The sequence below is a fragment of the Schistocerca nitens genome, chromosome 1 (assembly GCF_023898315.1).
Source record: "Schistocerca nitens isolate TAMUIC-IGC-003100 chromosome 1, iqSchNite1.1, whole genome shotgun sequence".
Lineage (NCBI taxonomy): Eukaryota > Metazoa > Arthropoda > Insecta > Orthoptera > Acrididae > Schistocerca > Schistocerca nitens.
Window position 1 is genome coordinate 642774616 of NC_064614.1, and position 16391 is coordinate 642791006.

Genomic DNA, 16391 nt, shown 5'->3' on the forward strand with positions numbered 1-16391 from the left:
AACCCTCAGGGGCTCAGCATCCATTTGCTGAGTACATGGTGGTGACCCCGGGGTCCTAAGCTGGGGACTGGTAAGCGGTCAGTCTCCTCTTACCATAAGCTCTGGGCGTGCTTCAACGAACACTGTATGGTGCAGCAACGGAACATTGTGTGTCACAGGGAATGGGGAGCTTGGTTTGACCGCCCTCTATAAAAACCTCTCAATCTCAAGGTGTGCTGTGCGCTGATGAGATGCTTGGCTGTTGAGATGGAACAGTTGTTAGCAGACAACTCTAGGAAACCTCCCACACCTCAGTTGTATAAGGCTTACTCAGGAACACAGGGCTCTGTCTGAGTGGACCCTAGTTTCCCTAGCTACTCATGGGACCGAGATGGAACCCTCAAAATCGCCTTGTTCTCCTTCCAGTGGGAAGGGTGTACTGCCTGGGAGTATTCACACTCAATCCTCAAAACGAATGAGGGAGGCTAGCCCTCCTGGTAACCTGCATCAGTTGAATTATAGTAACATCACTCAAGGAGTCATAAATCAAAATGTGGTTTTGGTCATGAAGAGGAAGGAGGGGATGTTTGAAAAAGTGTCACCCTTTTATATCCATAAAGGCTTAGGCTTGGAAGGGTTTGCTGGAAGCCTGAAGTCCATAAAGAGGCTACAGAATGGTTACCTACTGGTCGAAACTAACAGGGCAAAACAGATGTAACTACACTCCTGGAAATTGAAATAAGAACACCGTGAATTCATTGTCCCAGGAAGGGGAAACTTTATTGACACATTCCTGGGGTCAGATACATCACATGATCACACTGACAGACACAGGCAACAGAGCATGCACAATGTCGGCACTAGTACAGTGTATATCCACCTTTTGCAGCAATGCAGGCTGCTATTCTCCCATGGAGACGATCGTAGAGATGCTGGATGTAGTCCTGTGGAACGGCTTGCCATGCCATTTCCACCTGGGGCCTCAGATGGACCAGCGTTCGTGCTGGACGTGCAGACCACGTGAGACGACGCTTCATCCAGTCCCAAACATGCTCAATGGGGGACAGATCCGGAGATCTTGCTGGCCAGGGTAGTTGACTTACACCTTCTAGAGCACATTGGGTGGCACGGGATACATACGGACGTGCATTGTCCTGTTGGAACAGCAAGTTCCCTTGCCGGTCTAGGAATGGCAGAACGATGGGTTCGATGACAGTTTAGATGTACCGTGCACTATTCAGTGTCCCCTCGACGATCACCAGTGTAGGAGATCGCTCCCCACACCATGATGCCGGGTGGTGGCCCTGTGTGCCTCGGTCGTATGCAGTCCTGATTGTGGCGCTCACCTGCACGGCGCCAAATACGCATACGACCATCATTGGCACCAAGGCAGAAGCGACTCTCATCACTGAAGACGACACGTCTCCATTCGTCCCTCCATTCACGCCTGTCGCGACACCACTGGAGGCGGGCTGCACGATGTTGGGGCGTGAGCGGAAGACGGCCTAACGGTGTGCGGGACCGTAGCCCAGCTTCATGGAGACGGTTGCGAATGGTCCTCGCCGATACCCCAGGAGCAACAGTGTCCCTAATTTGCTGGGAAGTGGCGGTGCGGTCCCCTACGGCACTGCGTAGGATCCTACGGTCTTGGCGTGCATCCGTGCGTCGCTGCGGTCCGGTCCCAGGTCGACGGGCACGTGCACCTTCCGCCGACCACTGGCGACAACATCGATGTACTGTGGAGACCTCACGCCCCACGTGTTGAGCAATTCGGCGGTACGTCCACCCGGCCTCCCGCATGCCCACTATACGCCCTCGCTCAAAGTCCGTCAACTGCACATACGGTTCACGTCCACGCTGTCGCGGCATGCTACCAGTGTTAAAGACTGCGATGGAGCTCCGTATGCCATGGCAAACTGGCTGACACTGACGGCGGCGGTGCACAAATGCTGCGCAGCTAGCGCCATTCGACGGCCAACACCGCGGTTCCTGGTGTGTCCGCTGTGCCGTGCGTGTGATCATTGCTTGTACAGCCCTCTCGCAGTGTCCGGAGCAAGTATGGTGGGTCTGACACACCGGTGTCAATGTGTTCTGTTTTCCATTTCCAGGAGTGTATTTACGAAGACCAAAAAATTGGGTAAATATGATGTAACTGTTGAACTGCATAACTCCCTGAACTCTAGCAAGCGTGTGGTCATATGCCATGACATTATGGAAATCGACTTCGCTGAACTTAAACAGGAATGGGCATTACAGGGGACAGTGGAAATATAGCAAAGGATGCGTAGGAATAATGGAGAAATTAAGAAGACCATCACCTTCATTGTGACCTTTAATTCTCCAACTTAGGGTTAGGCCTTATTTACCTAACCCTATGCGGTGCTAAAAATACCAACAGTTTGGTCACAGTGTTGAGGTGTGGGGGCAGTGAAGCGACCTGTGGTAAATATGGTAAGGCAGTCCATGAAGCTGGGATTGACTTTCCATCTTCAGCAGTCTGCATTAACTGCTCTGGGAGCCATCCAGTCTGGAGTTGAGACTGCCCTGTTTTTGCAGAGGAACGAAAAATTCAGAACTAAAATTCACCAAGCAGATATCCCTTATACTGAGGGAATATAAGGTAACAAAACATCGCATCTTTACCACTTCTTATGCTTCCATGGTGCAGAAACCTGTTTCTAAGGTTGATGCCTCGATGCTGATGTCATCCAGTGTGCAACTATCCACCACCAGCACCTGTACTAGGATGTGTGCATGCCCAGGCAAAATGCATAAGGATAAAGAAATCCAAGCAGCCGACACAGAAAAGACCAACGACAATTCAGTAGTGAGTGTCAAGAAGGCACACAACAAACAGAGTGCCTCTCAACGCCCCCTTTCCCCTTCATCCTCAAAGAGACAGGGTTCAGGGAAAGGTTCACAATGTTTGGGTCAAAAGCTGTTGTGAGTACCATCAGGTGTCATTCTTTCATGTCTGACTGATGAGGAAGACATCATGGAATTAGGTGCCTTGGATTCAGGCAGCCCCTCCACTCCCCCTCACTCTACAAGTGCTTCACCTCCGCTGTGCAAAGATAGGGGTAAATTAAAACCACATCTATGAAATGGCTCCCATCCTATAGTGGAATTGTCAGGGGTTCAGGACGCATGTGGAGGAACTTCATCTCTTATCTTAGGGTAGACCACTATGTCTGTGTCTCCAGGAGACTCATTTCCATCAATCGTACACTCCTGAGCTACAAGGCTGTGTACAATGAGGATGACCTGAATGGAAAGAGACCTAGAGGAGGTGTAGGTATTTTCGTCAGTACTGACTACAACTCCTTGCCTCTCTCACTTGCGACAATTTTACAAGCAGCTGCTGTATCAGTTCACTTGCATGATCTGTTAACAATATATTCCCTTTACTTGCCCCCAGATGATGCACTTGAAGAAGAGGCCTTAACCGACCTTACTACACAGCTCCCCGGCCCTTCAAACTCAGTGGTGTTTTTAATGCACACAATGTGCTTTGGGGCAAGCAAGGGTAGAGCAATTGAGAGATTTCTCGTTTCATCATGCACATGTGTGCTAAATGCGGGACAGGACACTCACTTCTGCACAGCAACTGGGTCATTATCTGCCATTGATCTCTCCCGTTGCTCTCCAGCTCTTGCTCACACTGCTCGATGAGAAATGGTCGATAACTTGCACAGAAGTTATCACTTCCCAATCTGAATTCACCTGCCAGGTGGGGTGGTGCCCAAAAGGAAACTACCGCAATGGGTGCCTGGTAGAGCCAACTGGGCACTTTATAGCCAGTTGGCCCAGTTTGAACATTTTGGGAATGCTGAGGCATGGGTGGATCATATTACCAAAATGATCCACCATGCTGCTGCAACATCCATTCCACAGTCCATGGAACAACAGAACAGGCAACCTGTCCCTTGGTCGAGTGCCAAATGCCGCTCTGCAGTCAGGACCAGGCATGCGGCACTGCATAGGTTCAAGTGTCAGCCAACTGCAGAGAATCTTGCAGCCTTTTGGGTGGCAAGGGCAAAGTGTCACCGACTTATTTGAGAGAGCAAGAAGAGGTCATGGCAACAGTTCCTGAACACCATTGATCATTCCACCAAAAGTTCTGTTGTGTGGGATACCATCAGGAGAATTTCTGGGAAAGGAGGTAGTTACCCCATGGTTGCTGTAATGGGGAATGGCACACTCCAAACCAATCCACAAGACATTGCTCAGATATAGCGGCATATTTTGACACAGTTACTGCAACAGCCAGTCATGATCCAAGTTTCCAGCACAATAGAGCAGTTGCTGATAGGTGTAGTTTGAACTTCTGGTCCATCTATGCTGAAGATTACAACTGCCCATTTTCCATGTGGGAGCTGATTTCTGCATTGTCTGCAGCTCGTGACACATTGCCTGGTCATGACAGGATACATTACAGTATGCTGTGGCACCTCACAATGTGAAACAAAGATATCCTCCTCGCACTTTTTAATGCCATTTGGATGTCAGGTCACTTTCCCAACTCGTGGTGTGAGGCAGTTTTAATTCCTCTTTTAAAACCTGGGCAAGTCTGTACATGCCCACGTAGTTACCGTAGTGTTGCCCTCACTAGCTGCATGAGAAGGCCCTGAAGCAGATGGTAAATTGCTGCCTTGTCTGGATCTTAGAATCCAGGCATCTCCTTAGTCACTTTCATTGTGGGTTCAGAATGTATCTCTTCTCCTTTGATAACCTTTCCCTCCTGGAGACAGCTATGCAACAGGCTTTCCTATGCTGGCATCAACTTCTATGAATATTTTTTGACATCGAGAAGGCCTACAACATTACTTGGAGGCATCTTACCGTGGAGGAGCTTCACAAATGGGATTTTCATGGTTGTCTTCCCATTGTTATTGAGTGCTTCCTCTCACCACGATATTGTAGATACAGAGTTAGTGACATCTTGTTTGATCGCTTTGAGCAGGAGAATGGTGTGTAGTTTTAAGTGTGACTGTCTTTGCCACAGCTATTAATAGTATTAAGTCCATAGTGAAAAGTCCTGTCCAGTGTTCCTTGTTTCTGGATGACTTCTCTGCATTGTGCTCTTCTTCAAGCCTCGCAACGACAATACTTCAGTTGCAACTAAATCCACAATGTTTGGATGAATGGGCACAGAAGAGTGGTTTTAAGTTTTCCACCAAGAAGTCCATGTGTGTTCTTTTTAACTGTTCTCAGTCCAATTTAAACTTTCCTGGGTTGAGGATGAGGGACACTGCCCTTACTTTTAAAGACACAGTGAGGTTTCTGGGCATCATATTTGACTCTAAGCTTACAAGGTTATCACATCTTAAGGACCTGAAAAAACGGTGACTTTAAGTCAAGGTTTCAGTATTTTAAAATATCTTAGCCACAGTACATGGGGAGCAGACAGGACTTGTCTGCTCCGATTTTACATGGCATTTGTGCGATCTCAGCTCGATTACGGGTGCATGGTGTATGGGCCTGTGAGACCCCTCTTATTTAAAGATGTTGGACATGGTGCACCATGAAGGGATTCATTGGCCACTGGGGCATTCAGAACAAGCCCCATGCAACGCCTCTGTGCAGTGGCTGGTGAACCACCACTTCACGTCAGGTGATGGCTACTTATGGTGCGCCAGGCACATAAAATACTGTCGACACCATACACACCCACTTACCATACTGTTGCTCAGCCTCCACTGGAAAGCTTTTTCATAACCAGCAACAGGCAACGAGGCCCTGTTGAATTCGTGCACAGGTTTGCCTTCTATAGATGGGTTTGGCTGGTCTTCATGTTTTACATCACAGTGGGAGCAGATTTCCACCTTGGCTTCTCTGGACTTATCTTGGACTTGACAAATTTTAAGAAAGATCGTACATCACATTTTACATTTCAATCTCTGCTTTTTTTTAACATTTTAGATATGCATCACAGTTTCGCAATAGTGTGCACTGATGGTTCCAAGGAAGGGAATTCCTTTGGCGACCGTGTCACCAGGATTCGCCTTCGTGATGAGTATACCATTTTCTCAGCAGAGCTCCATGTGATCTTGAAAGCACTGGAGCAGATGCGTCATATTCGGTGCAAAGTTTCTCATTTGTTCAGATTCCCTTAGTGCTTTACAATCGTTAAAGAACCTGTGCCCAGCTGAGCAATTGGTCCAGCTGATATATGAGCAACTCTACTTTCTCCAATGACAGGGTAAGCAGATGTTATTCTGCTGGGTGCCAGGTCGTGTAGGGGTATGGGGAAATGAACACACCGATTGGGCTGCCAAGGAGGCCTGCAGAGGACAGGATGTGGCACAGTGTCCTGTCGTTTCTGCACTGCACAGGAAGTGCATGCAGTTGTGGGATGAGGAATGGCTGGCTGTGACAGCCAGTAAGCTGCGGTTGGCGATGTGAACAACTTGGCCATTGCGTTCCTCGTGCCAGTTGCTCAGGCAGGATGAAGTGGTCCCCATGCATCTTAGAATTGGGCACTGCTCTCTCACATACAGCTTTTTACTATGGTGAGAGAATCCCTGTTTTGTGATGCTTGTGGCGTGCACATCTCCATCTGCCATATTTTAATGGAGTGCATTTTATACTGTGATGTAAGGGCAGAACCAAATACTGGTGAGGACCTATCCTCTATTTTAGCTGATGATGAGATGAATGTGACCAAGGATTTAAAGTTTTGTGATTTGTGTCTGGACTCTGGCCTAAACTTTTAGGCTGGAGGTTTTATTGTGTTGCAGAGCAGCTGGCTTCTCCATTCTTTTTTTTGACAGCTATCCACGACTGTCTGCTTCATTGTTTTAGCTCCTTACACCACTTTCTTCCTGTGTCATTAGTACGTTACTACTGATGCAATACTTCATTCTGTGGTTCTGTGTGGGTACACTCATAGTTTTCCAGCTTTTGTACCTATGTTTTACTTGCTGCTTTATCTTCCTGTTCTGTATATGTTACTGACACTCATCTCAATCTGTTTTCGTGTGGGCGCTAAGGACCTTGCTGTTGTGTGCCCGTACAAACATGTCCATGTCAAATAGAACTGCAGAGGAAGCAATCAGGAAGTAATCATTTCCCCCCAATGATGTTCCCCATAAGTATAACAAAAGCTATTTTTCTGGCAGATTGAAATAGAAAAGGTGGAAACTCCTTGAAGCAATTTTGTACATAGCTAGAGACTACACTGAGGACAATTGGTTTCCTACGGACAGTAATAAAATTAAAAGGTAATTTGCATTGTCCATAATAATGGCACTAGTGAAAAAACAAGAATTCAACTGAACTGATTGAAGAGGCTGTTACAGAAGTGCTCATATTTAGAAAAACAATGTCGCTAAAAAGATATCTTCAAATTAAAAAGTATTTGCACTTTGCAAATCATGATCTGGTTGCAAAGAGAGAGACAGAGAGAGAGAGAGAGATAAGACCTATGAATAAGTATTTGAATAAAAAATTTAAAGAAGTGTATACAATGAAACAGGACAGTACTATTGATGAAATTCAAGAAATGTTTATCTTACAAACAGTTCAATCCATCAGAAAGGGCAGTATTTTGTATTAAATTTTACAAATTATGAGAGTCAGATTCAGGTTATTGCTATGACTTTGTAATATATGCGAGCCATGATAAGTTACGAAGTTAGCACCTCTGAAAGTGTTGTAAAGGAGCTATCACACTTGACGCTACACAGAGATCACACTGTATACCTAGGTAATTGGTACTCTTTACCAAAATTATTTGTCACTATCACACTATTATAAAACAAATGCCATTGGCACAGTAAGTGTGAATAGAAACAATATGCCAGAAGATTTCTATAAAGTAAAATTAAAGAAGGGAACATAGAATGAAGAGCTGTAGTTGAATACTCATTATAAAATGAAAGATAAAGAAGAGGTTCATCTTGTGACAACAAAACATGAAACAATAGGAATGATAACACAAGGATTCCATTGTACTTCGAAACCAAGTTACTTTATTGAGCATAACAAAAAATGATTGGAATTGATTGGCAATACCAAATATCAACCTACTTCCCAATCATGAGAAAGTACATGAAAGGGTATTGAAAAATTTTCTTTTATCTGTTTGATATTGATCTTTTCATTTCATACATTTTGTGCAACAAAGTAAATAATGGAAAAAACAAGAGTTATGTTGATTATAGGATTGAAATTGTCAAATAATTACTGGGGAATATACCAGAAGCAGACAATAAGGGATGAGGATGAATACCATATGGAGATGTACCAGAGAGACCGCACGCGACTCACAGGCCCCATTTTCCTAAGCATATTGACGCAATAACATCATCAAGGCCAGTAAGACTCGTAAAGTTTGCATGAAAAATAGAAACATAGTGGGGTTGCAAGAGATGCAAAGTTCGATACGTGTGAATTGTGAATGTATTTAGGAGTGGAGGTAAAATGTATTGATTTATATTATATTGTATAGACTGATAATAAATTTTTGTGGTATTACTAACATAGCTTCTGGTAAGCCTTTTGGGATGTGAGGTCGTGGTCCAAGAAACTCTTTTGTTCCTGACATTTCGTCCAAAATTGCACTTGACGTCCTCAGAGGGGCTTGTATGTTGAGTCTTACTGACTGACCAGTCGGACGTCTGAGAGCGCCATATATACTTTAGGAAAGGGGACTTGGTTGAAGTAACACATGGTGAGCAGAGATAATCCTTGTCAAAGATAAAACATAACTATTGATTGTCATCTTGTCAAAGATAAAATTGTCTAGCGATTCTGCCAAGCTACTGTCCATATGTTGCTAAGTTTCATTGTCTCTTATTTCCTATTAAAATTAGCCCGATACTTATAAATTTCAATGGCTTCTCTAAATAGGTGTGGATAATAATTTGATGTTGTAGATACAATTTCCATTCCAGGAAACTCGCTTTGTGATTTCCTGACTGAAGAGCATGCTCTGCAACAACTGATTTCTCTATTTTTCTTAGTCGGCAAAGACTTTTGTGCTTTTATAGCCATGTATTTACGCTCCTCTTGGTAGTTCCAATATAAACTTTACCACACATACACAGAATTTTATATACACCACATGTCTTCAGAGGAGGGCTCATCCTTTACAGATTGGAGTTCTTGACTTATTTTATTTGTTCGTCTAAAGACCATTCTGATGTCATGCTTCTGTAAAATCTTACTGATCTGATCCGTTACTTTTTTTAATAAAAGGGAGAGAAACTGTGTTTTTCCGTCGTTGTGGTTCAACCTTGTCCTTTGGTCTTATGTTTCTTGGTCGCAAAATTCTTTTTATTTCTTTCTGTGAGTAGGCATTTTTCTTGAAGACATGCCTCAGATGTTTTATTTCAGCGTCCAGGTGTTCCGATGTGAATATTCATTCGGCTCTATCGACAAGACTTTTAATGTCACGTCTCTTTCGTTGTGGATGATGATTGGAGTTTTTATGCCAATATCTGTCGGTATGTGCTACTTTCTGAAAAACTTTATGTTCCAAACTTCCATCGAACCATCTCATGATATTCTGTTCTCATTTTCCATTTCAATGGTCAACTGGATTTTTGGATTAATTTTATTTACCCCTTCTACCATGGGACCAAACCACAAATGTCACCTACAAACCAATACCAGTGAAATGGTTTCTTATTTGCTTTGTCCAGAGCGATTGTTCGAATTTCTCCCTATAGAAATTAGTGATCACAGGACCTAATGGGTTATCCATTGCTACACCATCAAGTTGTTCATGAAATTCGTCATCCCACTGGAACTGGCTCAAAGTAAGGCAATGTCTAAAAAGAGCAATCAGATCTCCTGGAAAATTATCCATTATGAAAATCATACCTTCATTAATTGGAATCATAGTGAATAATGACACTATGTCAAAACTTACAAGAATATCTTCAGGAGCCAGAATTAGCCCTTAAAGTCTCTCAACAAAAAGATGTGAGTCTTTTATATATGAGTCAGTTTTACCGATACATGGTTGTAAAGAAGTTGCCAGATATCTTGCTATTTCGTACATGGTAGAATTGTTGGCACTAACTATGGGTCTCAAAGAAAAATCTACTTTATGAATTTTGGGTACACCATACAGTCTGCCACACACAGCTTCAATCTTCGACAAAGCTCTTTTATCTTCTTTTTGAACCGAGGTAGATGACTTAATTAGATTACTTGTTTTCCTCAGTACGCTGGCTGTGGGGTCCTTTGTAAGTTTTTTTTGTATTGTCCTGAGGTTACAAGGTCCAAAATCCTCTGTATTCGTAATAACTGTAGCAGTCCCTTTATCAGCAGGAAGAACCACTATCTTTTCATCTGCATTTAAATCTCTGAGAGCCTTCTCTCGCCTTTTGTTAAATTAGTTGCCAAAGGTTTACTGTGGCAGAAGACCCTGGTGGTTTCGATTCGAATTTCATTCGCAGTTTCCTTTGGGAGATTTCATATACCTGCTTCTGTATTCATGGTAAAATCTTCAACTGGTACTCTCATAGGTGTTATAGCATAGTTTCCTCCTTTTGCAAGGACTGAAATCTCATCTTAAGATAACAGTATCAGACATCATCGAATTGCTTGTAGGTGCTACATTAGTTTCTAACTTTCCAAACTTTTTCTTGTATCTACTAGTAGTCATTTCCATCATAGCTTCCATAGATGTAAAAATAAGGTAATCTATTTTATTCCACAGATCTATCTGTACCTTACTAGCGAGGAATAAATGGAGTTTCAGTAAGTTACGGTCAACAGAATCAATTGCTTGTCTTGTGTAATGTATCCTTTCTTGGAGTAGTGCTTTTTCTGTACAATCAAAAATCTGATGCACCCGAGCTGTCCGGAACATTCTCTTCAGCTTTAAAAAGTTCAGTATAGAAGACAAGTCTCTACAACGTAACAAGAAGGTCCAGCGCAGTCCTGGATGAAACGTCAGAAACAGAAGAGTTTCTTGGACCATGACCTCACATGCTGAAAGGCTTACCAGCAGCTATGTCATCCAGTCATGAAAGCCTGCATTCTATGATTTCTAACACACTTATTACATGAAGTTGCAATTAATATTCCAGAAAATTAAACCAGTTGGATCTTACCCATGTACATACCTCATGTAAGTCGTGCACGAATGGTACAACATTGGACTGATATGCTGAACTATGGAATGGCTCAGAAGTCAGGCAATAGTGTCTATATTTTGATCCCAGGCAATTGGAACTAAAATCATAGGTTAAGGGGTTAACTCTTTTACAGAAAATAAAGGAAAGGCAACCACTCGCCTATAGCGGAGTGCTGTGTGGAACATCGAAACATGTAAGAGGAAACACTATTCACACTAAGTTTTGAGTGCTTGCTGTTTTTCAAGTAAAATTACACAGACACCCAAATGCACATTCCTCTGGCTACTGCAAGCTAGTGTGTGTGTTTCCTGTTAAGTGTTTCTATGCTCCACTCATCGGTCCACTGTAGGTGAGTGGCTGCATTTCCTTTATTTTATCTTATGTATGGCACCATCCAGGAATTCCCATTATTGTTTATGCTTATATGTACTTTTCAATCTTTATGGTGAGTGAGTGAGTGAGTGAGTGAGTGAGAGAGAGAGAGAGAGAGAGAGAGATATTGATTCGCTAATTTATCAATACATATACCTCTCGCCTTTGTACCACAATCCCCTCCCACCTGCCCCATGCCATTTGACTTAGCTTTCTTTGTATTCTCCCCTACGCTTCACCATCTGGCAAATGTTTCTCTTAACTCTGACCTGTTATCCCTGCTTGTGCCACATTTCCTATTGCTTGTATGACTGTTTCAGTTTCCTTCTCCAGCTTCTTGTGAACAACATAAAGAATGATAATTTAAACATTATTAAAGAATGTTATGTGTTCATTTGAGCAAGAAGACTCAGGCATTTGACTTGTGTGATCTCAGTTGTTGGTAATTTCACTGAAAAGTTGATTGTAGAATACACTGGTGATGTTGAACGACCTGATTTCATATTTGTAAAGTCGAATTCCAAATGACAAAAACAAATAGAACTTTGCCTTGGAACACAAAAATAAAATACTATCAAACAGTGGTAAGGCCTGAAACAGCATATGCAGCAGAAACACTTAAATTAACAAGATTTGTGGAGCTTGAAAAACTGGAAAAAATTGAAAGAAGAATTCTAATGATAATACTGGGACCAAGAACTAATAGTGGTATTAGATACAAATTAAGATCAAACAGAGAACTCTGTTTGAAAGTGGAGGAGCTGACCGATCTAGTGAGGAAAATAAGACTAGTTTTAAGACCACACATACCGAATGGAAAATACCAGACTAACCAAGCAAATCTTCAACTTAATAAACAGCTACAAATCCAAACCCACATGGTTCACTGAAATTGACAAATATATGAAAAACACAGGAATTAAAATGGATATAATAGATAACAGGATACTTTTTAGAGGGGCAACACAAAAGGCAGGATTTCAGGAAAGAAAAGAGGTCTGCAAGAGGAAGAAAGTGAACTTAGGATGAAAAGGAACAGCATTCTCTAAGGATGAAGGGTGTCTGGGAGCAACAAAAATTAAACACGAAGAAGCAGAACCAAAGTTGATTTATTGTACCCACTAAAAGGGTTATTTGAATAAATAAAATCAATTTTTTTAACTGCTGAATTTGTGAGAAACTCAATATTACATTTACAGGGGAGCAGTCACTGTGGGAGGTTCGCAGTCTCAGCAGTTTACGTTCTCTTGTGGAAAAGAAAGATTCTCGTTCTCAGCTGAAAGCAGTGCCTCGTATGGGACAACCACACTTCATTGTACTGTGGAAGACAATGTACGGTTTGTTTGAAGCACAGCCAGAGGACCAGGAGGTGTTTCACTGTATTGCAAGTGTAGGTAAGCAGAATGACATTTTACGAACATTCTAAAATATTTATCATACCTGAACATTTATTGACTCTTGCTCTTAGTAGTGGTAGTTACTTGTGCTTGCTGTGGTGTGCTCTGTATTATGACATTATATTACCTCTCCCACGTAAATAAAGAAAATTTCTAACTACTCACAGTTAGTAGCACAATATGACTTCTAGAGAGAATTCGCTATGGCATATGAAGACTAAAAGCAGTTTGAATAGTGATTGACAGGTGTGTCAAATAGATGTTATGAGTGAGAAGTTTGTGACCATTTGTAAAATATAGTGGCCACTTTCAGATTTTTTCTTTGTCAAGATCTAGCATAAAAACAGGTCTTACAAGGAAAGCAAAAGAGAAAAAAGAAAAAATTTGTGTGTGCTTCATCATAACTACAAAATGTGGTGCAATTGCAGGGTGTTGTGGCAAGAGATTGAAACAGTACTTTTGGAATTGAACTCATTTGTTGAGGATGATAATCAGTTGAATATGCTCATGTTCACATACTCAATTTAATAACTTTGAGTTTGGACTGAATTTTCACAGAACAAAGTAAATTTTGGCTTACCTCACACACTCAGCTTTTGTTAACATGATGTGAACCAACACTCCCATGAACTCATCTTGCACTGAACTCACACTGACACTGCTTTTGTATGTACAGCCACTGGAGTATATGTTTTTTTTTAATAATTAAAAGCAGTGTGAATATTGGCAACAGTAGTACTTCAGCTTAGTTGTAATTACAAACATTGATTACAGAGTAATGAAATCCACCATGGCATAATTAAAGAAAAATATAAATCCCAATTTTCTAGTCAGAATTCAGTAATATACATTCCTTCAGCTTCAAATTTACATAATAAGTGTTTTTTAACCATCAGAATATATCAGATTTTACTTAAACACACAATTACTTTATCTATAATTTTACTAAAGTTTATATGTGAACGTAACACCATATTGAGTTGTGTCTTGAGTTCAGTTCTGTTTGGAATTATGAAACGACTAGGAATATAACAGTGCTCATATCATAGAAACAGTTGTTCTATGAAGTTAAGTAATAAATATGTTAATTATACCTGCACTTAATATATTGAATCAGTAGCTACAGTGAGTGGAAAGTAGAAGTTACAATAATAGAAAATCTAGGATGGAATATAACATAAGGTTTTATGTACATAGTAAAAGTTAGATCAGCTTGTTTATGAAAATAAAGTCTCCAGATGCTATTCGTGGAAATTCACATTGGAGTGCATCCACCCTTCACCTTAATGATGGGATGAACTCTGCTGGGGACACTTTCAATGAGGGGTTAGAATGTTAGTGAAGGAATGGCAGCCCATTCTTCCTTGAGAGCGAAAACCAGAGAAAGTAGTTGTGATATTGGGTCTAGAGCAAAGTCAGAATTCTACCTCATCCCAAAGGTGTTCCATTGGGTTCAGTTTTGAACTAGCAGTCCATTTCATGAATGTTATTGTCCACAAACCATTGCCTTTCTGGTGGTGGTTTATGACTGGATGGATTGTCATGCCGATACCATCGGTCACCATCACTGAACTTTTCCTTTACCATATGCAGTACGCAATACTATAAAATGTGTTCATATCCTTCTGCATTTAATGACCACAGCAGTTGAGTCCCATAGTGCTCAGAGCCATATCCTTCTGCATTTAGCATTTTCTTAAGCACAATATGTGTACCACACCCTAACAACAGAAAACACGCCCATACCATGATACAGCCTCCTCCATACTTCATTTTTGCCGCTACACAAGATAGCAGGTAACATTCTCCAGGCAGTTGCCAAACTCATACTCTTTAATCAATGTGCTGCAGGATATAGTGTGATTCATCACTCCAGTCTCTCATTTCCAGTCATCCATTGTCCAGTGGCATTGCAGTTTACACCACTTCAAGCATCGCTTAACACTGACGATAAAAATAAGTGGTTCATTATGGCCTTGTAAACCATTGTATGCCATTATTTTCAACTCCTGATGCATAGCCACTGTGCTGACAGCACTTTGGGACTCAAGCGATTCATTTCACTGATTTCATGCTTTTTTACAACCACGACCTGCCATATTGGACAGTCCCCATCAGTCAGTACATGAAGTCTGCTTGATCTTGGTTTAGCTGTTGTTGTTCCTTCACATTTCCACTTCACATTCACATCACCAGCAGCTGTAGAAGAGCTGAAATGTTCCTGATGGATTTGTTACTCAGGTGACAACTAGTGTCTAGTCCTTGTTCGAAGTTGCTGGTTTCTCTTGAACAACCCCTTCTGCTGTTGCTGCACTCCCACCCTCCTTTCATAACGGCAGGTGGACCTCACATGATATCTAGTGGTCAGTTCCACATTACATAGGTGTGTCTTGGATACCTTTGATCAAATAGTGTACTCATTTCATCTTTCATTGTTCTTGGGACATATGTGCTCATGAAACTATTGATATTACTGAAGCTTTTACCAATTGTCACCCCTGGAGATCTGATAAAGTGAACTTGAGGCTTCAGAAAATTTGAAATTGAGGCTAGCCATTCCATGAAATTCTAGTGGAACAACTTTCATTGGTGGTATCCCATTGTGTTCCACAAACTTCTAACACAACAGCTCACTGTCCATATCCATGATTGAGTTGATTATAAAATAGTCATCTGTATTGTGGTGATCACTTTGATTCTGGTAGGTAAAAATTAACAACAGTAAAAATCCTTAGAGCACAGTGTGACAATTGTAAACTTCCAGACGGTATTTGTTGATGTTTTGTATTATAGTTCTTTTTATCTGGAAGGTCCAAACTGTGTTGATATTGCATCAGTAGCTTTTTATCTTTTGGAAGAATTTTAAACTACCAAGAATCTAATAATTAGGAGTCAGTATGTTCCATATCTTTACTGATCATTTAATTCATTCCAACTTGCAGATCTCTTACTTGAGAAAGCACTAGAAATGCAGAGCTGTGATTACCTGAGACTTTCACCAACACTAGATATATTCCATTATTTTCTGGTGAAAGACACATCTCCTTTCATGCTACTTATTGTGTTAATCCTGATGATTTGAATATCTTCCAGAACATTTAGAAAATACATTTTTTTCTTTTCTTAGTGTATTTAGCACATCTGCCATTGTTCTTATTATTTTAAATAAAATTTGTAGTAGCAGATCATCTCTTAGTGCAGTTTATTGAATTGTGGAAAACACTGTATTTATGAAATCCACTGAGGCAGCACAGTGGTTAAAACACTGGACTCTGATTTGGAAGGACACATATTCATATCGACATTTGACTGTCGAAATTAAAGTTTTCTTTGGTTAGCTAAATTGGTGAAGGCAAGTACTGAGATGGTTTCTATGAAAATGATGTGGCTAATTTTCTTTTCCAGTCCATGCTTGTGCTCAGTCTCATTGCTAATAGGATATTAGACCCACATCTTCTGTCCATTTTGCAGTGGGTTCATTTAGTACATGGCTCTGTGATATGTTACTTGCAATTTGGCTGTTCAGGGAGGGGTCTTGATAAAGAAGAGT

General features: G+C 41.5%; 1 protein-coding gene across 3 annotated transcripts in view; it reads left to right on the top strand.

Moving 5' to 3' along the window:
• Positions 1-16391, top strand: part of LOC126258146 (TBC1 domain family member 9) — a 200389-nt gene that overhangs the window by 163617 nt on the left and 20381 nt on the right. For all 3 annotated transcript variants that reach the window (XM_049955619.1, XM_049955618.1, XM_049955620.1), the window contains one exon: positions 12644-12838. In XM_049955619.1, the coding sequence (XP_049811576.1) occupies positions 12644-12838 (195 nt within the window). The remainder of the gene's footprint in view (positions 1-12643; positions 12839-16391) is intronic.